General features: G+C 42.9%; 1 protein-coding gene and 1 pseudogene across 1 annotated transcript; one reads left to right on the plus strand and one right to left on the minus strand.

Annotated features, from left to right (window-relative positions):
- The first annotated feature begins 325 nt into the window (after positions 1-325).
- LOC121546460 lies at positions 326-17,632 on the plus strand (annotated as a pseudogene).
- Positions 17,633-20,380: 2,748 nt separating this feature from the next.
- LOC121546556 (protein-S-isoprenylcysteine O-methyltransferase-like) lies at positions 20,381-23,015 on the minus strand. The gene is made up of 5 exons (XM_041857809.1): positions 22,772-23,015; positions 22,215-22,303; positions 21,607-21,776; positions 20,962-21,179; positions 20,381-20,602 (listed from the first exon to the last, which is right to left on the minus strand). Exons 1-5 carry the CDS (start codon positions 22,985-22,987, stop codon positions 20,417-20,419), a joined length of 879 nt encoding a protein of 292 aa, XP_041713743.1. The 5' UTR covers positions 22,988-23,015; the 3' UTR covers positions 20,381-20,416.
- Between the last annotated feature and the right edge of the window lie 759 nt (positions 23,016-23,774).

The raw sequence follows: 23,774 nt of genomic DNA on the forward strand, positions 1-23,774 counted from the left end.
ATGTGTGCCCATTATTGTTCCATTCTGCATTAGGAACCAATGCATGACATTTGACAGGAGTCAGTGGAGCCTGTAGTGTCCCCTATGAGGCTCTACTGAAACATCACCGACATAGATTAGCATCACTGTGATGGGCTTTCCTGTGTTGTATTTTCAGATATGTGGAGCAGTGGAGGCTGCTGAGGGCAGGACGGCTCATAATAATGGCTGGAACGGAGCAAATGGAATGGCATCAAACACATGGAAACCATGTGTTTGGTGTATTTTATACCATTCCACGAATTCCGCTCCAGCCATTACCACGAGCCTGTCCTCCCCAATTAAGATGCCGCCAACCTTCTGTGGTGTATTCTACCCTTTGGAGAAGCTATATGAACCAGACAGTACCAACTGTCACCCCTTGGTATGCCACTTGAGCCATGAGCAGAACGAACACCCCTGTCTGCTGAACCGTTACCACACATTCTGTGCCAGTTGTCTGCGTGGCAGGGCCATGGAAGGCCAACTCTCCTGCCGCCACTGTGGGTAAGAAAGCTTGTTTTCTTATGACTGCATTACAGCAGCTTGGAAACATAAAATGGGTCATTCCATTGATTTATTGGATGGCATGATATATGTATTTTAATTTCATATGGACCTTTGCTTTATCAAATCAATGACCAACTCAGGGGCCTTGTGCTTTGAGTGTACGCCCGGAGATTGGAACGTTGGGGGTCGAGTCATGTACACCCGGTCGAGTCATGTACACTGAAAGATATCTAGAGCAACACACCCTCTCCAGTTAGCAGTGCCAGGATGAAAGTCCTAGGGGATTATCTGGGGGAAATGAACAGCTGCAGTGTAAATCTTGCCTTTGTTTCATCCTGCCTGGCATGGAGCACAGCGTGGTCCTAGAAACCTGGCAACTTTCAGTGAGAAGATAAAGAGAATTTGAATGATTGATCCCTCTGGGCTTAGGTGAAGTTCATTGCTGTGACCTCCAGGGCTAGATTATGTAATGGTGTTGTCATTATGTAGTACTGTAGATATGGATATGTTAATGTCAGTGCTAACTAGTTTAGATGAGATTGTGGTGGTATTTCCAGGATGCATATTCGTTTATTTTGCCTGAGTCACATGAAGCTCAACATGACATACAGTTGAAGTCAGAAGTTTACATACACTTAGGTTGGAGTCATTAAAACTAGTTTTTCAACCACTCCACAAATTTCTTGTTAACAAACGATAGTTTTGGCAAGTGGGTTAGGACATCTGCTTTATGCAAGACCCAAGTAATTTTTCCAACAATTGTTTACAGACAGATTATTTCACTTATAATTCACTGTATCACAATTCCAGTGGGTCAGAAGTTTACATACACTAAGTTGACTGCATTTAAACAGCTTGGAACATTCCAGAAAAGGATGTCATGGCTTTAGAAGGTTCTGATAGGCTAATTGACATCATTTGAGTCAATTGGAGGTGTACCTGTAGATGTATTTCAAGGCCTACCTTCAAACTCAGTGCCTCTTTGCTTGACATCATGGGAAAATCAAAAGAAATCAGCAAAGTCTGGTTCATCCTTGGGAGCAATTTCCAAACGCCTGAAGGTACCGTTCATCTGTACAAACAATAGTATGCAAGTATAAACACCATGGGACCACGCAGCCGTCATACCGCTCAGGAAGGAGACACGTTCTGTCTCCTAGAGATGAACGTACTTTGGTGCAAAAAGTACAAATCAACCCAGAACAACAGCAAAGGACCTTGTGAAGATGCTGGAGGAAACAGGTACAAATGTATCTATATCCACAGTAAAACGAGTCCTATATCGACATAACCTGAAAGGCCGCTCAGCAAGGAAGAAGCCAGACTACGGTTTGCAACTGCACATGGGGACAAAGATCGTACTTTTTGGAGAAATATCCTCTGGTCTGATGAAACAAAAATAGAGCTGTTTGCCCATAATGACCATTGTTATGTTTGGAGGAAAAGGGGGGTTGCTTGCAAGCCGAAGAACACCATCCCAACCGTGAAGCATGGGGGTGGCAGCATCATGATGTGGGGGTGCTTTGCTGCAGGAGGGACTGGTGCACTTCACAAAATAGATGGCATCATGAGGAAGGAAAATTATGTGGATATATTGAAGCAACATCTCAAGACATCAGTCAGGAAGTTAAAGCTTGGTCGCAAATGGGTCTTCCAAATGGACAATGACCCCAAGCATACTTCCAAAGTTGTGGTAAAATGGCTTAAGGACAATAAAGTCAAGGTATTGGAGTGGCCATCCCAAAGCCCTGACCACAATCCTATAGAACATTTGTGGGCAGAACTGAAAAAGCGTGTGCAAGCAAGGAGGCCTACAAACCTGACTCAGTTACACCAGCTCTGTCAGGAGGAATAGGCCAAAATTCACCCAACTTATTGTGGGAAGCTTGTGGAAGGCTACCCGAAATGGTTGACCCAAGTTAAACAATTTAAAGGCAATGCTACCAAATACAAATTGAGTGTATGTAAATTTCTGACCCACTGGGAATGTGTAGAAAGAAATAAAAGCTGAAATAAATCATTCTCTCTACTATTATTCTGACATTTCACATTCTTAAAATAAAGTGGTGATCCTAACTGACCTAAAACAAGGAATTTTAACTAGGATTAAATGTCAGGAATTGTGAAAAACTGAGTTTAAATGTATTTGGCTAAGGTGTATGTAAACTTCCGACTTCAACTGTAACTAACTTACTGACATGGATATTACATGCTCTGTAATATAGGCTGTGTTACGTTCTCCCCTTGGGTGTAGTCTGAGGAGACGTAAATGCCTGTGACTACGCACACAAGGTAAACTAGATGGATGGGAAAGAAATGTGGGGTGTAATGAACTAAAATAACCAGACAACAACCAGAACTCAATGTTAGCCCTCGGGGGACGTTTAGTAAGGTACTTAAACAAAATATTCAACACCCATAAAGAAACAGTAAGAAAACAAAACATCAAACAAACCAGAGAAGGGAATATTTGGGAACGGGGTCCAGGTAATGAAAATAAACCAAAGGTCCCTTCTCTTCTACACACCTAATCCTTCCTATCACTCTAAACCCTAATCCACTTTCCTACCTGTTTACCAAAAATACAGGGGTGACACCCGCCCGGCTAACCTAGTGTGTAAAACAATGGGTTATCTACGTGTGAATGTACACCCATGGGCAGATCTACCTTTCCCATCTCCAGGACCTAGGTAGGGTGGAGTACATCAGGAGGACCGGCTGGAACACAAACAAAGATAAATTAAAATAACCAAATCCTCAAACAGCCAAACAAAAAGTTCTCCCTCTCGAGCTCACACGGCAAACAGGTATACTCTCGTCAATCAGCTACAGCTGCCAGGACTCTGTAAGTAGCTAAATGTGTTGGATCCTATTTGTGTATCATCTTGTTATCAAAAGGACAATTTGGTATTTACAGTAGTATGGCCTCAACGACTATAGGGTTTATGTAGCCACTCATTGGTTGTTTAGGTATAGACAACAGTCAATTGTTGAAGCCCTAAGTGTGTTACCCCAGGAGGCCCGCCTGCTCCAGTTTCTGGTGGATAACTCTTCTGACTGCGCGGAGACTGTTCAGTGTTCCAGCTGTGATCTGGAGTGCAACATTTCTTTTCACAAACACAGGCTTAGTTCATACCTGTAGTTTCTGTCTGCAGTACAAGCTTTTTATCTTTTTGTGGTCTTGCGTGTGTTGACAGAATGTGGATGCAATGTATTATTGCAACACTTGTAGCCAGCTGCTGTGTGGAGCTTGCAGGGAAACAACTCACAAGGCCAAGATGCTCTCCAGCCACGATATCGTCTCCCTTGCTAAGCGCACGATGGAGGCCCACAAAACGTGTGGTGTGTTAAAACTCAGATCTTCTTCAATCTTAAAGTGTTACTTACCCCTTTAAAAACAGCTAGATATATTTTATGGATAAACTAGCAGGTGCACAGAAAATGTTGGTGAAAATGTTGGTGAAATCCAAGCTCAAATTCTCTGTTCTCTGAGATTCCATTGTAATGTCTGTATGTCTGTCTGTCTGATCATGACTGTCTGTCTGCCCACAGCCCTCCACGATGAGCTAGCTGCACATCATGTTCTCCACAGAGAAGTCCATGCTGTCGATCAACTGTTTCAGAGATATTACAGTCAGCTCCTATCCCTAATATTTTATCACTTAAATAATTAAATAATCAACCATTAAGCAATTAAAACTGTGTGTGTGTCATTCAGCATGAGCAGAGCCCACTGCATTGACATTGAGACAGCGTATATGCAAAGCTGTGAAAGGCTGGACCAAGCCGTCATAGTGAGTGCATTCTCCTAATTATAACTCTATTACCTACTTGTTCGATATTGCTGTAGGACAGGCATCATCAACTAGATTCAGCTGTGGGACGATTTTTCCTTGAGCGGATGAGCCGGAACATAATAAAAAATAATTTGTAGACTGCAAATTGACCGCAAGAAGCCTAAACAAATATAATATTTGACTAAAACATAATCATTTCAAACCTTTTCCAGCATGATGGAGCACCTTGCCATGAGGCAAAAGTGATAACTATGTGGCTTGGGGAACAAAACATCGAAATGTTGGGTCCATGGCCAGGAAACTCCCCAGACCTTAATCTCATTTAGAACTTGTGGTCGATCCTCAAGAGGCGGGTGGACAAACAAAAACCCACAAATTCTGACAAACTCCAAGCATTGATTATGCAAGAATGGGCTGCCATCAGTCAGGATGTGGCCCAGAAGCTAATTGACAGCATGCCAGGGCGGATTGCAGAGGTCTTGAAAAAGAAGGGTCAACACTGCAAATATTGACTCTTTGCATAAACTTAATGTAATTGTCAATAAAAGCCTTTGACACTTATGGAAAGCTTGTAATTATACTTCAGTATAACATAGTAACATCTGACAAAAATATCTCATAACACTGAAGCAGCGAACTTTGTGAAGACCAATACTTGTGTCATTCTCAACTTTTGACCACGACTGTACACTATACAGTGTATTCGGAAAGTATTCAGACCCCTCGACTTTTCCACATTTTGTTACGTTACAGCCTTATTCTAAAATTGATTAAATTGTTTCCCCCCTCATCAATCTACACACAATACCCCATAATGACAAAGCAAAAACTGGTTTTTAGACATTTTTTCAAATGTAAAAAGAAAAAGAAAAACGGAAATATCGCATTTACATAAGTATTCAGACCCTTTACTCAGTATTTTGTTGAAGCACCTTTGGCAGCGATTACAGCTTCGAGTCTTCTTGGGTATGACGCTACAAGCTTGGCACACCTGTATTTGGGGAGTTTCTCCCATTCTTCTCTGCAGATCCTCTCAAGCTCTGTCAGGTTGGATGGGGAGCGTCGCTGCACAGCTATTTTCAGGTCTCTCCAGAGCTGTTCAATCAGGTTGAAGTCCGGGCTCTGGCTGGGCCACTCAAGGACATTCAGAGACTTGTCCCGAAGCCACTACTGCGTTGTCTTGGCTGTGTGCTTAGGGTCGTTGTCTTGGTGGAAGGTGAACCTTCGCCCCAGTCTGAGATCCTGAGCGCTCTGGAGCAGGATTTCATCAAGGATCTCTCTGTACTTTACTCCGTTAATCTTTTCCTCGATCCTGACTAGTCTCCCAGTCCCTGCCGCTGAAGAACATCCCCACAGCATGATGCTGTCACCACCGTGCTTCACCGTAGGGATGGTGCCAGGTTTCCTCCAGACGTGACACTTGGCATTCAATCTTGGTTTCATCAGACCAGAGCATCTCGTCTGAGTCCTTAAGGTGCCTTTTGGCAAACTCCAAGCGGGCTGTCATGTGCCTTTTACTGAGGAATGGCTTCCGTCTGGCCACTCTACCATAAAGGCCTGATTGGTGGAGTGCTGCAGAGATGGTTGTCCTTCTGGGAGGTTCTCCCATCTCCACAGAGGAACTCTGGAGCTCTGTCAGAGTGACCATCGGGTTCTTGGTCACCTCAGTGACCAAGGCCCTTCTCCCCTGATTGCTCGTGTGGCCGGGTGGCCAGCTCTTGGAAGAGTCTTGGTGGTACCAAACTTATTCCACTTAAGAATGATGGAGGACACTGTTTTCTTGGGGACCAATGCTGCAGACATTTTTTGGTACCCTTCCCCAGATCTGTGCCTCGACACAATCTTGTCTCGGAGCTCTACGGACAATTCCTTCAACCTCATGGCTTGGTTTATGCTCTGACTTGCACTGTCAACTGTGGGACCTTATATAGACAGGTGTGTGCCTTTCCAAATCATGTCCAATCAATTTAATTTACCACAGGTGGACTCCAGGGTGGGGTGTTGTCCAGTGCCCTCTCATGGTGTGACCCCTGACTCCTAGGCGGTGAAGGAGCTCCAGACATCGGCCAGAATCCTGCTGAAGGCCATGATCGAGGCAGTCTGAGAGAATGTGGATGAGGAGGAGAGCGCAATCAGCACTATTTTCAACAACGTGCAGGTGAACTGACACAGTCATCGTCCATTTTGAAAAACTGCTCCCCGGGAGGTGATGACGTGGACATTACAGACGCTCTTATCCAGAGCAACTTACAGTTAGTGTGTGCATACATTTTCATACTGGCCCCCCATGGGAATCGAACCCACAACCCTGGCGTCGCAAACGCCATGCTCTACCAACTGAGCTACAGAGGGCCACATTAGGTTAAGAGGGCCACATGGATTAAGGCAGCCCCCCGCACCTCTCTGATTCAGTGGGGTTGGGTTAAATGCGGAAAACTGTTGTGCAATTTCCTTCTATTTTCTCAATCAATCAATGTTGTCGTTGTTTTGTTTATGCAGTTCCAAAAATGTGTTTACATTTTACCACAAGGTGTCACTCTTCAAGTCCTATCTCCTAAAGTAGCCTAAGGTTCAATACCTTGCACAACATTATATTAGAGCAACATTTGATTGAATTATACTGGATACAGTTGTAATGCTCAAGTAGTGCTTTTCATTTACAAACTTAACTGAGAGGAAATTTACGTAAATTAGTTTTGGTTGGGAAAGTATTCATAAGAGTACAGTTAATTTCATCTTGAGAGATTTGCAATGCAATTAAATGACCCAGATAATATCGTCCTCTTTTGAAGGAAAAACTGGCAGAAAGAAAAAAGATTATCCTGAAAGCAGTGCAAATGTGAACATTTATTTTGCTTCATGCTGCCTTGCTTGAAAATCATGTTTATCATGTAGCCCTAATGTGTAGCCTATGCTCAGAGAAACTGTGAAATATTTGACATTTACCTGTCATTGTTTGAATGGGCCATCCAAATAGAGATTCATCCTCAATGGTTGCCTCTAGCCATTAAAAATCACTATAAACTCAATTAACTCTCAAAGCAGGAAGTCTTGCCACAGACAGACGGGTGCGTCTCAAATGCCAACATATTCCCTTTATAGTGCACTACTTTTGACCAGAAGTAGCGCACTATATAGGAAATAGTGTGACATTTGGGTGCACAAGACTTCCTGTTTTGAGAGTTCATTAGAGTGTTCAAAACCCAGAGATATTGAACAGCCTAATGGCTCGTCTAATGCCTGCCTAATATGTATCCTGTTCCACATTTATATATAGATCCTACTGGGAGATTAAGGTATCCATGGCAGCAGACCAATATAGATAAAATCCAAATGAATAATAATGTGTCAGGACCAGCTACATCAGGCTTGCCTGGCAACACTTTCAACCCAGTAGTAAATGAGAACAGCTGTCTCATCTGGCTGCACTCTTACCCACTCTCCAGGTAATGTCCTGTCTATGGTATGCCTGTTTATCCTGGAGTTGTGATACATGTTGCCTATTTTTAGAATGTCTTATTCACAGTGCCCGACTGTATTTGTAATCCTAATGGATGTTCCATCTTGAGCAGGTGTAATATAATCAACTCAAGCCAATGTTCTCCTCCACCTTGCCCTTCCCTTCTCTACGATCATCTGGTCACTTGTTCAGCCTTCCTAAATTCAGCTAACAAGTTTGAGTTTCTTGATATGTAAGTAGAGTGTAGTATGATGCATTAAGCCCAATATGTTTCTATGAATCCAGAAGGGCACAAACCAAAACATTAAATGAAATACTAGCAACTATGAATACAGTCTTTAAGCAAATTTGTTTGACTTTGATATCTGTTTTCCAGCAACTGAAGAAGATTGACAAACTGCCACACAGATTGAGACCAGCTCAGAGTATCAAGGTTAAGTCCCTCTCTCTCTTGTCATCTTGCCTCCTCAACTGATGTTTGGTCATGTCACATCCCAAATATACACCCCATGTGTCTTCTTCTATGTTTCTGGTTTAGGTCAACACAGAGTATCGGTCCGAGTTTGCTTATTGCCTTGAGTCTCTGTTACTGCTGGGCCAAAGACGCTCTGTGTCCATTGCTGGGAGTGTTGGGATTGAGTTTGGGCAATGCCAGTGGACTGTGAGTCATATTTCACCCCTACCATAAAGAAATTGTGCAGACCTACACGCTCAAAGGGAAAATGTAATCAGCTTGTTACTGATGTTCCCAATGAGTGAAACTTCAACATTCAAGACAGTATGCTTATACTTTCCAAATATGCTCTTGTCGTGTTCTGAAATAGTCAGCAGAAAATGAGGACACCCCTACTTGATGTGCAAAATGTTATGTCAATATATTTATTTGTTCATTGTTTTGTGTAACTGTCCCTCTGTCTCCTCAGCCTGTAGTCATCCCTGTCCGTGCCCTGCCACTCCCCTGCCATCAGTGACATGTCCCTGGGTTCATCCGTGGTGCGGAAGCCCACCGCAATATCATCACCAAGGTCCTCCTGGTAGAGAGTGGGGAGACTCCCGTTTACCGAGCACTGTCGCAACTATGAGAACAGCTACAGGGTGAGTGAGCTTCGACAACACTTTAGTTACTGTACAACTCTGATACGCATTGTTACGACATTACTGAGGGCTTTCACAGCCAATCACAGTGTTTTTGTATGTGTATTTGAAATACGTGTCATGAAAAGACCTTCCTGTGTTTTCCTTACTGTGTCCAGACGCTGCAGACATCCATTCAGCAGCTGAAGGACTAGGTGCAGGAGACCCACAGGGATCTGACCAAGCACCCCTCCCTCATCAAGACAGACACCATGGGAGACATCATGGAACTCATGAGGGCCATGTTTGAGGAGGTGGGAATCACCAAAGCAATGAGGATTCTGGAAAAGTATTCAGACAACACTGTTTATAAATGTAACCCAGCTCTCCTTTTAAGGCTCATCTCCATCCTGTTATCCTTCCCCTATGTCTGGGAGGAGACCTTTCAAAGGGTTGCAAATTAACAGGAAATCTATGAAGGTAAAGGGGATTTTGTTTTTCTGTTAGATGTGAGATAGATATGGTCAAGTTGGTGTTTTATATACTGCATGTGTCCATTCAGTTTTCTGCCCAGCTTCACGATCTGATGCAGTCAAGGCAAGAGAACAGCTACCTGACCACCATCGCCAGGCAAATTGGCCCCTGCATCCGATCCATCGCCAAGGTGAAGGAACGCCTTGAACCCAGGTACTGGAGCACAGCCACTATAACTACATATCACAAACTACAACAATGTTTTGACTAACAAGTTACTCTGGCAAATGTACAATTTACTCTGACGAGGGTCCCCGACTGAAATGTTTGTTTCTATCATGGTGACTGTGCAAGACATGGTGTTCCATGAAGTATTCTCTATTCAATGTTCCCACAGACTGAACGAGCCTAAGGAGCTGAAAGATGACCGTACAGAGGACATGCTGAAGATCTATGAGGACACCACTATGGCCACAGATACTAAACAAACCATTTTAACAACACTGACGTAAGCTAGCTAGGAGATTACTGAATAACTTGTAGGAAGAATTGATCATTGATTTGAGTGAGAACTAACTTCTTTGATAAATCGATCAATTAAATAATTATACTTTTAGCAAAAAAAAATATTTTCAATTCACAATCTGTAGAAACAATGAGAATAGAAAGGTTCAGAACTTTTGTAAAACATCACAGTACAGTTGAAATATATATGGCAAATATAAATCCTATATGGATGGTGTTAAGAGATAGATGGGAGGTGTTGAATGGAATTGAAGGATGGGACTAATAACAACTAACAACAAATAATAACAAGATAACTAATAATGTAAGCATACTGTGTCCATAATAAGTATATATTGTAGGTTGGGAGCTTTTGTGAAAGAGCACAGTTAAAAAGATATGGCATATAGAAGCAAACCGGATGGACATCATGAAAATGATCGGAGAGGTTGAGAGTAGAAGAAGTTCAGGAGAAAAAACAAACAAAATATAATTATTGTAAAATTGACTGTGTCCATAAAATGTAGATGGTAAATATAAGCTAGAAGTAGAGGCCTAAGCATTGTTGTTCACTAATTTACTCCAAGTAGGGAAAGGGTGGAATAACAACAAAAAAAGAACAACAAAAAAATCCAGAAAACGCACGTCAAAAATGTTATAAATTGATTTGCATTTTAATGAGGGAAATAAGTATTTGACCCCCTCTCAATCAGACATTTTTCTGCCTCCCAGGTGTCTTTTATACAGGTAACGAGCTGAGATTAGGAGCACACTCTTAAAGGGAGTGCTCCTAATTTCAGTTTGTTACCTGTATAAAAAGACACCTGTCCACAGAAGCAATCAATCAATCAGATTCCAAACTCTCCACAATGACCAAGACCAAAGAGCTCTCCAAGGATGTCAGGGACAAGATTATAGACCTACACAAGGCTGGAATGGGCTACAAGACCATCGCCAAGCAGCTTGGTGAGAAGGTGACAACAGTTGGTGCGATTATTCGCAAATCGAAGAAACACAAAATAACTGTCAATCTCCCTCAGCCTGGGGCTCCATGCAAGATCTCACCTCGTGGAGTTGCAGTGATCATGAGAACGGTGAGGAATCAGCCCAGAACTACACAGGATTTTGTCAATGATCTCAAGGCAGCTGGGACCATAGTCACCAAGAAAACAATTGGTAACACACTACGCCGTGAAGGACTAAAATCCTGCAGCGCCCGCAAGGTCCCCCTGCTCAAGAAAGCACATACATGCCCGTCTGAAGTTTGTCAATGAACATCTGAATGATTCAGAGGAGAACTGGGTGAAATTGTTGTGGTCAGATGAGACCAAAATGGAGCTCTTTGGCATCAACTCAACTCGCCGTGTTTGGAGGAGGAGGAATGCTGCCTATGACCCCAAGAACACCATCCCCACCGTCAAACATGGAGATGGAAACATTATGCTTTGGGGGTGTTTTTCTGCTAAGGGGACAGGACAACTTCACCGCATCAAAGGGACGATGGACGGGGCCATGTACCCTCAAATCTTGGGTGAGAACCTCCTTCCCTCAGCCAGGGCATTGAAAATGGGTCGTGGATGGGTATTCCAGCATGACAATGACCCAAAACACACGGCCAAGGCAACAAAGGAGTGGCTCAAGAAGAAGCACATTAAGGTCCTGGAGTGGCCTAGCCAGTCTCCAGACCTTAATCTAATAGAACATCTGTGGAGGGAGCTGAAGGTTCGAGTTGCCAAACGTCAGCCTCGAAACCTTAATGACTTGGAGAAGATCTGCAAAGAGGAGTGGGACAAAATCCCTCCTGAGATGTGTGCAAACCTGGTGGCCAACTACAAGAAACGTCTGACCTCTGTGATTGCCAACAAGGGTTTTGCCACCAAGTACTAAGTCATGTTTTGCAGAGGGGTCAAATACTTATTTTCCTAATTAAAATGCAAATCAATTTATAACATTTTTGACATGTTTTTCCCGGATTTTTTTGTTGTTATTCTGTCTCTCACTGTTCAAATAAACCTACCATTAAAATTATAGACTGATCATTTCTTTGTCAGTGGGCAAACGTACAAAATCAGCAGGGGATCAAATACTTTTTTCCCTCACTGTATGTATGTGTGTATGTATGTGTGTATAAGAATGTGTATGTTTACAGTGGGGAGAACAAGTATTTGATACACTGCCGATTTTGCAGGTTTTCCTACTTACAAAGCATGTAGAGGTCTGTAATTTTTATCATAGGTACACTTAAACTGTGAGAGACGGAATCTAAAACAAAAATCCAGAAAATCACATTGTATGATTTTTAAGTAATTAATTTGCATTTTATTGCATGACATAAGTATTTGATCACCTACCAACCAGTAAGAATTCCGGCTCTCACAGACCTGTTAGTTTTTCTTTAAGAAGCCCTCCTGTTCTCCACTCATTACCTGTATTAACTGCACCTGTTTGAACTCGTTACCTGTATAAAAGACATCTGTCCACACACTCAATCAAACAGACTCCAACCTCTCCACAATGGCCAAGACCAGAGAGCTGTGTAAGGACATCAGGAATAAAATTGTAGACCTGCACAAGGCTGGGATGGGCTACAGGACAATAGGCAAGCAGTTTGGCGAGAAGGCAACAACTGTTGGCGCAATTATTAGAAAATGGAAGAAGTTCAAGATGACGGTCAATCACCCTCGGTCTGGGGCTCCATGCAAGATTTCAACTCGTGGGGCATCAATGATCATGAGGAAGGTGAGGGATCAGCCCAGAACTACACGGCAGGACCTGGTCAATGACCTGAAGAGAGCTGGGACCAGTCTCAAAGAAAACCATTAGTAACACACTACGCCGTCATGGATTAAAATCCTGCAGCGCACGCAAGGTCCCCCTGCTCAAGCCAGCGCATGTCCAGGCCCGTCTGAAGTTTGCCAATGACCATCTGGATGATCCAGAGGAGGAATGGGAGAAGGTAATGTGGTCTGATGAGACAAAAATAGAGCTTTTTGGTCTAAACTCCACTCGCCGTGTTTGGAGGAAGAAGAAGGATGAGTACAACCCCAAGAACACCATCCTAACCGTGAAGCATGGAGGTGGAAACATCATTCTTTGGGGATGCTTTTCTGCAAAGGGGACAGGACGACTGCACCGTATTGAGGGGAGGATGGATGGGGCCATGTATCGCGAGATCTTGGCCAACAACCTCCTTCCCTCAGTAAGAGCATTGAAGATGGGTCGTGGCTGCGTCTTCCAGCATGACAACGACCCAAAACACACAGCCAGGGCAACTAAGGAGTGGCTCCGTAAGAAGCATCTCAAGGTCCTGGAGTGGCCTAGCCAGTCTCCAGACCTGAACCAAATAGAAAATCTTTGGAGGGAGCTGAAAGTCCGTATTGCCCACACGGGGGGACCTAGTGAATGACCTGCAGAGAGCTGGGACCAAAGTAACAAAGCCTACCATCAGTAACACACTACGCCGCCAGGGACTCAAATCCTGCAGTGCCAGACGTGTCCCCCTGCTTAAGCCAGTACATGTCCAGGCCCGTCTGAAGTTTGCTAGAGTGCATTTGGATGATCCAGAAGAGGATTGGGAGAATGTCATATGGTCAGATGAAACCAAAATATAACTTTTTGGTAAAAACTCAACTCGTCGTGTTTGGAGGACAAAGAATGCTGAGTTGCATCCAAAGAACACCATACCTACTGTGAAGCATGGGGGTGGAAACATCATGCTTTGGGGCTGTTTTTCTGCAAAGGGACCAGGATGACTGATCCATGTAAAGGAAAGAATGAATTGGGCCATGTATCGTGAGATTTTGAGTGAAAACCTCCTTCCATCAGCAAGGGCATTGAAGATGAAACGTGGCTGGGTCTTTCAGCATGACAATGATCCCAAACACACCGCCCGGGCAACGAAGGAGTGGCTTCGTAAGAAGCATTTCAAGGTCCTGGAGTGGCCTAGCCAGTCTCCAGATCTCAAGTTGAAAGTCTGTGTTGCCCAGCGACAGCCCCAAAACATCACTGCTCTAAAGGAGATCTGCATGGAGGAATGGGCCAAAATACCAGCAACAGTGTGAAGACTTACAGAAAACGTTTGACCTGTGTCATTGCCAACAAAGGGTATATAACAAAGTATTGAGAAACTTTTGTTATTGACCAAATACTTATTTTCCACCATAATTTGCAAATAAATTCATTAAAAATCCTACAATGTGATTTTCTGGATTTTTTTCTTCTCATTTTGTCTGTCATAGTTGACGTGTACCTATGATGAAAATTACAGGCCTCTCTCATCTTTTTAAGTGGGAGAACTTGCACAATTGGTGGCTGACTAAATACTTTTTTCCCCCACTGTATGATAAAAATTACAGACCTCTACATGCTTTGTAAGTAGGAAAACCTGCAAAATCGGCAGTGTATCAAATACTTGTTCTCCCCACTGTATGTGTATATACAGTGGGGAAAAAAAGTATTTAGTCAGCCACCAATTGTGCAAGTTCTCCCACTTAAAAAGATGAGAGAGGCCTGTAATTTTCATCATAGGTACACGTCAACTATGACAGACAAAATGAGATTTTTTTTCTCCAGAAAATCACATTGTAGGATTTTTTATGAATTTATTTGCAAATTATGGTGGAAAATAAGTATTTGGTCAATAACAAAAGTTTCTCAATACTTTGTTATATACCCTTTGTTGACAATGACACAGGTCAAATGTTTTCTGTAAGTCTTCACAAGGTTTTCACACACTGTTGCTGGTATTTTGGCCCATTCCTCCATGCAGATCTCCTCTAGAGCAGTGATGTTTTGGGGCTGTCGCTGGGCAACACAGACTTTCAACTCCCTCCAAAGATTTTCTATGGGGTTGAGATCTGGAGACTGGCTAGGCCACTCCAGGACCTTGAAATGCTTCTTACGAAGCCACTCCTTCATTGCCCGGGCGGTGTGTTTGGGATCATTGTCATGCTGAAAGACCCAGCCACGTTTCATCTTCAATGCCCTTGCTGATGGAAGGAGGTTTTCACTAAAAATCTCACGATACATGGCCCCATTCATCCTTTCCTTTACACAGATCAGTCGTCCTGGTCCCTTTGCAGAAAAACAGCCCCAAAGCATGATGTTTCCACCCCCATGCTTCACAGTAGGTATGGTGTTCTTTGGATGCAACTCAGCATTCTTTGTCCTCCAAACACGACGAGTTGAGTTTTTACCAAAAAGTTCTATTTTGGTTTCATCTGACCATATGACATTCTCCCAATCCTCTTCTGGATCATCCAAATGCACTCTAGCAAACTTCAGACGGGCCTGGACATGTACTGGCTTAAGCAGGGGACACGTCTGGCATTTGAGTCCCTGGCGGCGTAGTGTGTTACTGATGGTAGGCTTTGTTGCTTTGGTCCCAGCTCTCTGCAGGTCATTCACTAGGTCCCCCCGTGTGGTTCTGGGATTTTTGCTCACCGTTCTTGTGATCATTTTGACCCCACGGGGTGAGATCTTGCGTGGAGCCCCAGATCGAGGGAGATTATCAGTGGTCTTGTATGTCTTCCATTTCCTAATAATTGCTCCCACAGTTGATTTCTTCAAACCAAGCTGCTTACCTATTGCAGATTCAGTCTTCCCAGCCTGGTGCAGGTCTACAATTTTGTTTCTGGTGTCCTTTGACAGCTCTTTGGTCTTGGCCATAGTGGAGTTTTGAGTGTGACTGTTTGAGGTTGTGGACAGGTGTCTTTTATACTGATAACAAGTTCAAACAGGTGCCATTAATACAGGTAACGAGTGGGGACAGAGGAGCCTCTTAAAGAAGAAGTTACAGGTCTGTGAGAGCCAGAAATCTTGCTTGTTTGTAGGTGACCAAATACTTATTTTCCACCATAATTTGCATATAAATTCATTAAAAATCCTACAATGTGATTTTCAGGAATTTTTTTTCTCAATTTGTCTGTCATAGTTGACGTGTACCTATGATGAAAATTACAGGCCTCTCTCATCTTTTGAAATGGGAGAACTTGCACAATTGGTGGCTGACTAAATACTTTTTTTCCCCACTGTATATATATATATATAAAAACATGGGGGATTGGAAGTGATGCAGACAATTACAATCTATCTGCAATATTAAGCTGATCGACAAAAAGAAAAAGAGAAAGAAAAAAACATATTTGTTAAACCTCAACCTTTATGCTTTACCTCAACAGAAATGACCTGACCTGTACCACAGATGATAACCACACTCTCAGCAACCTCTCTGACGAGGCTGCCCTCAAGAACAAGAATCTACTGGGCCAGGGAAGCAGAAGAACACCGAGATAGCCATTTGGAAGATGTCTCCCTAAGCAACTGGATGGGGTCACGAGACTTCTTCAGTGTTCACCCATGATTTATGTAAATGTATTGAATATAACATTTAAATGTTTCTAACATTATCCATATTAGGACTACAGTGGCAACATGAAAGAAAACCTAATGAGAGGAAGACAATTTTCTTAGGATAAACTTTTTATTTTATTTCACAGGACAATGGTGTTCAATCAATTCAGAAAATGTCAGTCAAGTGAATAAAAGTAAATCAACCAAGAGATAGATAAGTATTCCCTCTGCATGATACATTTACATTACCTGTAGTAAACTGCAGTATTTGTTATACTGTAGTGCAACAACTGGCTTTTTCCATGTTCAGCTCAGCTGGATCATGCTTGGAGCAGTAAACAGTTGTACGTCTGCAGCCAACAATGTGCTCTTATATTAATCTACAGATAATCTTCTCATCTTTATTAATCTAATACACATTACTTTTACAGTGCTCTTGACTGTCCTAATTTCAGGAATTCTCTTTCAATCACACACACATACACACACTCCTCTTGCACTCCATACAGTCTGGGCATACAGAGTGGAGGGCAGAGGCAACATTTCACCTGAGACAAGCGGTAGTTCAGGAGGAAGCCATGCTGGGTTGAGCTTGTCGCAAAGGAGACGACCTTCCTCTGAACCCCTTAGCCATAGGAATGCAACTTTTGGTTGGTTTCAATACAAATAAATAACAGATGGACTGATGATCAAGTGGGGGTTGAGAGAGAGACAGTCTTTCTTGAGTGCATTTTAAAGATGACTTGTAACCATTTGAGGGTGCCTCTATAGTTAAAACCTTATGGAAGGAACAACACCCCTGATTCATAGTCTATATAACCAGGAACAATGTTAAGACTTACAACAGACTGGAATAGAACAGTGAATGGATTGTCAGTGTTCATTATGTTTTCATTATTCACAAAGTAGACATTTCTGACTTGATACGCCGTACCGATTGGAAGAATCCGAGTACCAGGCTGCAACTTGCTCAGATTGTAAAATGAGAAAAGAATATATATTTGTGATTGTACAGCCTTTTGATCCTGAGTGGGCATGGGATGTGAATTTAAAATAAATCATTATTTTGTGTAAGGATGCATCAATATAGAAATTCTGGGCTGATACCTAAAACCAATATTTTTTTTATGGCATACATTCTTTTAATAACTTTGACATTCATCAAAAGGCCTTTTTCTTAGAATTTATGAAAGTGCTAATTAACTTATTGGGCAAAGACCATGTTGCAAGCGACCACTTTTCCGTAACTTTCGCGCATTTTTGTAAATGTACAACAAAGTCACTCAGAAATAAATGCTTCTTACCGGGACAAAATACACAATATATATACAAAAGTATGTGGACACCTCGTCAAATTAGTAAATTCGGGTATTTCAGCCACACCCGTTGCTGACAGGTGTATAAAATCGAGCACACAGCCATGCCATGCAATCTCCATAGCCAAACATTGGCAGTAGAATGGCCTTACTGAAGAGCTCAGTGACTTTCAATGTGGAACCGTCATAGGATGCCACCTTTACAACAAGTCAGTTCTGCCCTGCTAGAGCTGCCCCTGTCAAGTGCTGTTATTGTGAAGTGGAAATGTCTAGGAACAACAACGGCTCAACCGCGAAGTGGTAGGCCACACAAGTTCACAGAACGGGACCGCTGAATCGTGTAGAAATCACCTGTCTTCGGTTGCAACACACTACCGAGTTCCGAACTGACTTGGAAGCAACGTCAGCACAATAACTGTTCGTCGGGAGCTTCATGAAATGGGTTTCAATGGCCGAGCAGCCGCACACAAGCCTAAGACCACCACGCGCAATGCCAACCGTTGGCTGGAGTGGTGTAAAGCTCGCCACCATTGGACTCTGGAGCAGTGGAAACGCGTTCTCTGGAGTGATGAATCACGCTTCACCATCTCACAGTCCGACGTCCGAATCTGGGTTTGGCGGATGCCAGGAGAACGCTACCTGCCCGAATGCATAGTGCCAACTGTAAAGTTTGGTGGAGGAGGAATAATGGTCTGGGGCTGTTTTTCATGGTTCGGGCTAGGCCCCTTAGTTCCAGTGAAGAAATCTTAACGCTACAGCATACAGTACAATTACATTCTAGACAATTCTGTGCTTCCAACTTTGTGGCAACAGTTTGGGGCAGGCCCTTTCCTGTTTCAGAATGACAATGCCCCCATGCACAAAGCGAGGTCCATACAGAAATGGTTTGTCAAGATCGGTGGAAAAACTTGACTGGCCTGCACAGAGCCCCAACCTCAACCCCATCGAACACGTTTGGGATGAATTGGAACGCCGACTACGAGCCAGGCTTAATCGCCCAATATCATTGCCCGACCTCACATAATGCTTTTGTGGCTGAATGGAAGCAAGTCCCCGCAGAAATGTTCCAACATCTAGTGGAAAGCCTTCCCAGAAGATTGGAGGCTGTTATAGCAGCAAAGGGGGGACCAACTCCATATTAACTCGTGATTTTGGAATGAGATGTTCGACAAGCAGGTGTCCACATACTTTTGGTAATGTAGTGTATGTACTAGGGCCGATACATTTTGCAACCAGGGCTCTACAATTAGTAAAAAATGTATGGGTAGCACTGGTGCTCCAAACTTTAAAAACGTTAAGAGCACAACCTGACATTTTTTTATGTTCTTGTCCCAGAATGCACCGTGCGGCCCATTGACGACGCATGGGCAACGTACACAATGGGCGTAAATACGATTCCAATGGAGTTTCCCATCTCAAAAGTATCTCTGATATGGATCAGATCTTTTGAACTGTTTGTGTTAGAAACAAGCAATTTTCGCTGTAGTAAAGGTGCAAGCTAACGAATCTGCGCCCAGGAAACAACGGTACAGCGAAGCCTTATCATTACAACGATTGTTATAAAAATATTGATATATTTTGTTTTTTTCCACTGGTGCTCACAAATTAAAACTGCAGGTCGCACAGCAAAATATTTTGTTGCATATCCAACCAAATTGGGTCACACTTTAGATCCCTGTCTGCATCCCTAATATTGTGTAAAACCATTCTGATGTCAACGCTGAGGCCTAATAATGATGACTCTGTGATATGCCAGACAAACAAGGAATAGCAGAAACTCAACCAGGCTCATTACAGCACTTCTGATTCAGTAACCCAAGCTAAAATCAATTCAGCATCCACTTAAGGCCAGGTACCACAGGCTAAAATGAAATTGTTGTAAGAACTTATAAATTTTGGTCCATTAATTAAAAAAAAAAAATTTAAGTGAAAAATAAAAATTTCAAAAGCTTTATGAAAATATTCTTGTTAGTTTATCATACTAATGTCATCAAAATCTCATAAATTGTAAACACTTTTAAATGGACATACATCCATTGAAAGCTACATTGAATCACACATCACTTAAAAGTACATTTCATAGAGAATGTTACTTTGAAGATATGGTGATTGGTTGTAAATAGTGTTTGGTAGTCCTAATTCAGTGTCCTTGTCTAACTGCCATTTCCTGAAAATCAGACTCTTCCCAAACGCCAATTTATTTTTCTCAGCCTCAAAAGCATCTGCATTTACCAAATTTGGTGTGGTTATCCAGAGATGTATTCTCCAGATTTATACATAGGGAATTGTTGATATGTTGTAAAAAAAAGTATCTTCTAGATGACACAATCGGCTATTTGTAAGTTCAGTCCTGGAAAATGTATTTGTGTTATATGCAAATATTTAATGGTATAACCTAATTTGCATACAATGTTTCAGGAAAATATATAAGTGATATACAAAAATGTATTATATTCATGTCCACATTCAACTGGTAAAAGTTGATTGTGATATGATTAAGGGGGGGGGGGAATAACCTATTAGGGTGTGGTGCCTGGCCTTAAAAAACTAAACTCTTCCCTAAGGAAAACACGGAAATGGGAGCCTTTAGCAGAACATTGGAGATTAAAGAAAAATACAAACTCAAGTCTCTAGTAGTCAATTTAACCAAACAAAAGACAGAAAACAGAGAGGTGGTTGAATGTATGGGGGGTGTAGTTTCCTTTTGAGTGAGTCTACTCAGGCCTTGGGGGTGGTATGGGGATGGGAGCTCTTTACCACACTTATAGGTGTCAGTCTCCGTGAGCTTTAGGCCCCCCAGGGCGGGCGACCACAGGGGCTAATCCACAGTACGCTGACCACGGCTGCACCTCACAGTGCCTGTCTGTCTGTCTGCCTGCCATGTTCATACGTCCAGGACCCATCTCTCACACCTAGGAGCTGTTGATGCGGATGCCTGAAATAAAGGGCAGGCCGGTGCCCACCTTCTTTTTGTACTCCAGGTAGTCCTCTGCGAAGAAATGGATGAGAGAAAGCTCCTCCTCCTCGATCCGTTCACGGAAGAAGCGCCAGCTTGCCATAGTGTAGCCCGCGATGCAGACAGGGTTGCACAGCATCACCTGGAACATTGGACACAGAAAAGTGAAATCAGTGTTAATGGGCTTGACTGGAACATGTTTAAGAAACAAACATGTCTGGATTCTTAAAAGGGAACAGAGTTTAGCTTATATATTAGCCTGCATGCTAATATTGCTGTGACAAGGGTTGCAATATTCTGGTAACTTTCCCAAGATTGCAAGGATTTCCAGAAATTACAGTTGGAAGATTCCGGATTTCCTGTTTCTTCCCTCCTGATTCAAGGAATAATTCAACTGGGATTTCTGAAAAATCTGGGAATTCTGGGAACATTTCCAGAATTTTGCAACCCATGCTGTGCCATTCAAGAGTTTCCTTAGCTATTGACAGAATAGGCCGGTACCTGTGTGCCAATGCTCCAGTAGAACCATCCCACGTAGGAGGGGTGCCTGAAGAAGGCGTAGACCCCATCCGTGACCAGCACGTGGCTCTGGGCCTTCTCGTTCTGGACGATGTGGTTGAAGTTGGAGCCGGCCGTCAGCATGGCAGACTTACGCAGGAAGTCCCCACACAGCACCATCACCAGACCCACCAGGCTGAGCCAGCTCAGCTGCTTCAGCTCTGAGACACAAAATTCACAGCCTATTGAGACATTTAACTCCTATTGTGACAACGTTTTTTGTTTTTTGTTTTTTTTGGGTCATTTAGCAGACACTCTTATCCAGAGCAATTTACAGGAGCAATTAGGGTTAAGTGCCTTGCTCAGGGGCACATCAACAGATTTTTCACCTAGTCAGCTCGGGGATTAGAACCAGCAACCTTTCGGTTACTGGCACAATGCTCTTAACCACTAAGCTACCTGTCATGCCCATTTCAACTGAGACATTGAAAAGTTATTGGCTGCGTTCCAGCCTGACTACATCGTAGAAGCCTGCCCGACTGCAGTTGATGACGTGGCACACAATCATTGGTTGATGCAATGCAACGCCAGCAATGTAGTCAGGCTGGAACTTTCCCATTGAGCCCAAGTGTGGTATGAAGGACAGACCTGGGACAGTGAGCTTCTCTATGGTGAACTCCACCCATGAGGACACAGCAGCCACGGTGTACTCCACACTGTGGTTGAGAAGGAATGAGTCCAGAGACAGGCTGCGGGGGTTAATGATGGCCGTCACCAGGTACTCGGAGTAGTGGAAGAAAGACAAGGAGCACATGTACCTGCAAAGACATGCATTGACTGAGAACTATGCATAACAGGTATCAAACTAACGGTTAGTATTGTGTGTGTGTGTGTGTGTGTGTACGTGAGAGAGAGAGGCAGTGTTCGAGAGGATCAAAACCGTAATGTATCATGGGTAAATTGTGACTGACTGATCTACAAATAATAATGAGTTGTTATTTATGATACAAGGTTCTTTGTAGATCTGTCAGTCAGCAGTCGCCTGTAATATCGAACAAGCCCAGAGTGCATGGGAGAGAGAGAAAGAGGAGAGAGCATGTACAGGGGTGTATTCATTACGGAAACCGTTTACCGTTTAAGAACCAAACGGAAGCAAACAGAGCAAAACTAGAGTTTCTATTGGACAAACGCAGGTAGGTACCTCCCCATTTCGTTCTGTTTAAGAAACATTTTGCAAGAAGTTATTGGATGCTTACCAGCCAAAGTGTGTCCATGTGGTTTGGGAAAAGCTTATGATCAAGCCACACCCAAAAGTAAAGCCAAGGAAGCAGGCTCGCACAGCAACCTGGGAGAAAGAAGAGTAAGCTTATGTAACATTTCTACCTTCAACTGGATAAGAGCGTCTGCTAAATAATGTAAATGTAACTTGTGAAACTAGCTAGTTATCTAACTATACAAGTAGAAAGCTGGCTCCAAATCAATAGCTAACACAATAACATAATCTTAGGCATAGCATATCTAACTAACTTCAATAGTGTTATCTAATTTACAGTTTAGGGCTCTATCTTTAGCCAATCAAGGTGACAGCTGTCTCAATCCAATTCAGATAATAGGATTAGCCAGCTAGCTAGCTCAACATATTAGGAAGAAGAGGGGCAATGAAAATGTAATGATAATTTAGATAGCTAATGCCTAGCTAGCTGGCTGCCGTTTTGGCAAATAAAACTGAACTCAAGATGGCTAGCTATCTAAGTAGCTTAGCTAACGTTACAGCTAGCCATCTTCTTTCAGACGTTAGTTAGCTAGCTCTTACCTTATATAGAGGTCCCTTGTATATGATAAGCAAGAAGCCATTGATAATAGCGATGTACACAGCAATAGCTATTTTCCCCCTCACTCCAGTGAGATAGTCGAATACCCAGTCAAGATGTCCTGCGAATGTTCTAATAAGAGGAATTATAACAACACCCAGTCCTAAAAGAAAGCTTATAATACTTATTTTTCCCTCTAACACCAACTTGCCTGCCATGATGAAGTACCGTTCCTCCCAATGAGCTCGCGCGAGTTCTTCTTCAGTGTGGGTTATCGGCGGTTGGCATCCAACGTTATGGTGCATTACCGCCACCTACTGTACTGGAGTGGGGGCCAGAGACTGGGAGAAACTAAATCCTACCTGCCAGCCCTGTTTCTCATAAAAAAGATAACAAAATATTTGAGACTATATCTAATGACGTTCTACTCAATATACTCTTTAAACTAATTTCCTGTATCCCCTTCTCCTTCATACTAGATCTCATCCTCTCTCTTTCCCTCTGATACTGCCCACACTGTAGCAATACATGCTCCACGGTCTCTGTTTCCTGACAATAATCACACTTTCCTGTTGGATGCTTTCCTATCACATTTAATGTCTTATTCAACTGGCTGTGTCCCACCCTTAATATTGTAAAAAAAAGAGCCTCCTCTCTTCTGTCACTTCCTACCGTCCTCCCCGACTTTCCTCTGTACTTGAAATAAATGCCTTCCCTTATTATCTCTATTACACTGCTCCTGCCATCTCTGCACCATCACTGTATATATCAGTATTTTTGCCTCTGCCTTGCTCATTGAAACTTCAACATCCCCACTACTAGTGCTTGTTTAGCCTGTTCTTCTACTGCCTCGTTCCCCTCCACCCCCACATGGGCTGGGACCCAAGTAAATCTTATCTGAATACCTATCTGTTTAATCCTGCCATAGGTTTGTAGCACCTCATAAAGTAGGTATTGTCTGCTTCGTGACCTAAAGGACTGGAGACTCATTAACACTGCACATGA

The sequence above is a fragment of the Coregonus clupeaformis genome, chromosome 30, assembly GCF_020615455.1.
Source record: "Coregonus clupeaformis isolate EN_2021a chromosome 30, ASM2061545v1, whole genome shotgun sequence".
In the NCBI taxonomy this organism is placed as follows: Eukaryota; Metazoa; Chordata; class Actinopteri; order Salmoniformes; family Salmonidae; genus Coregonus; species Coregonus clupeaformis.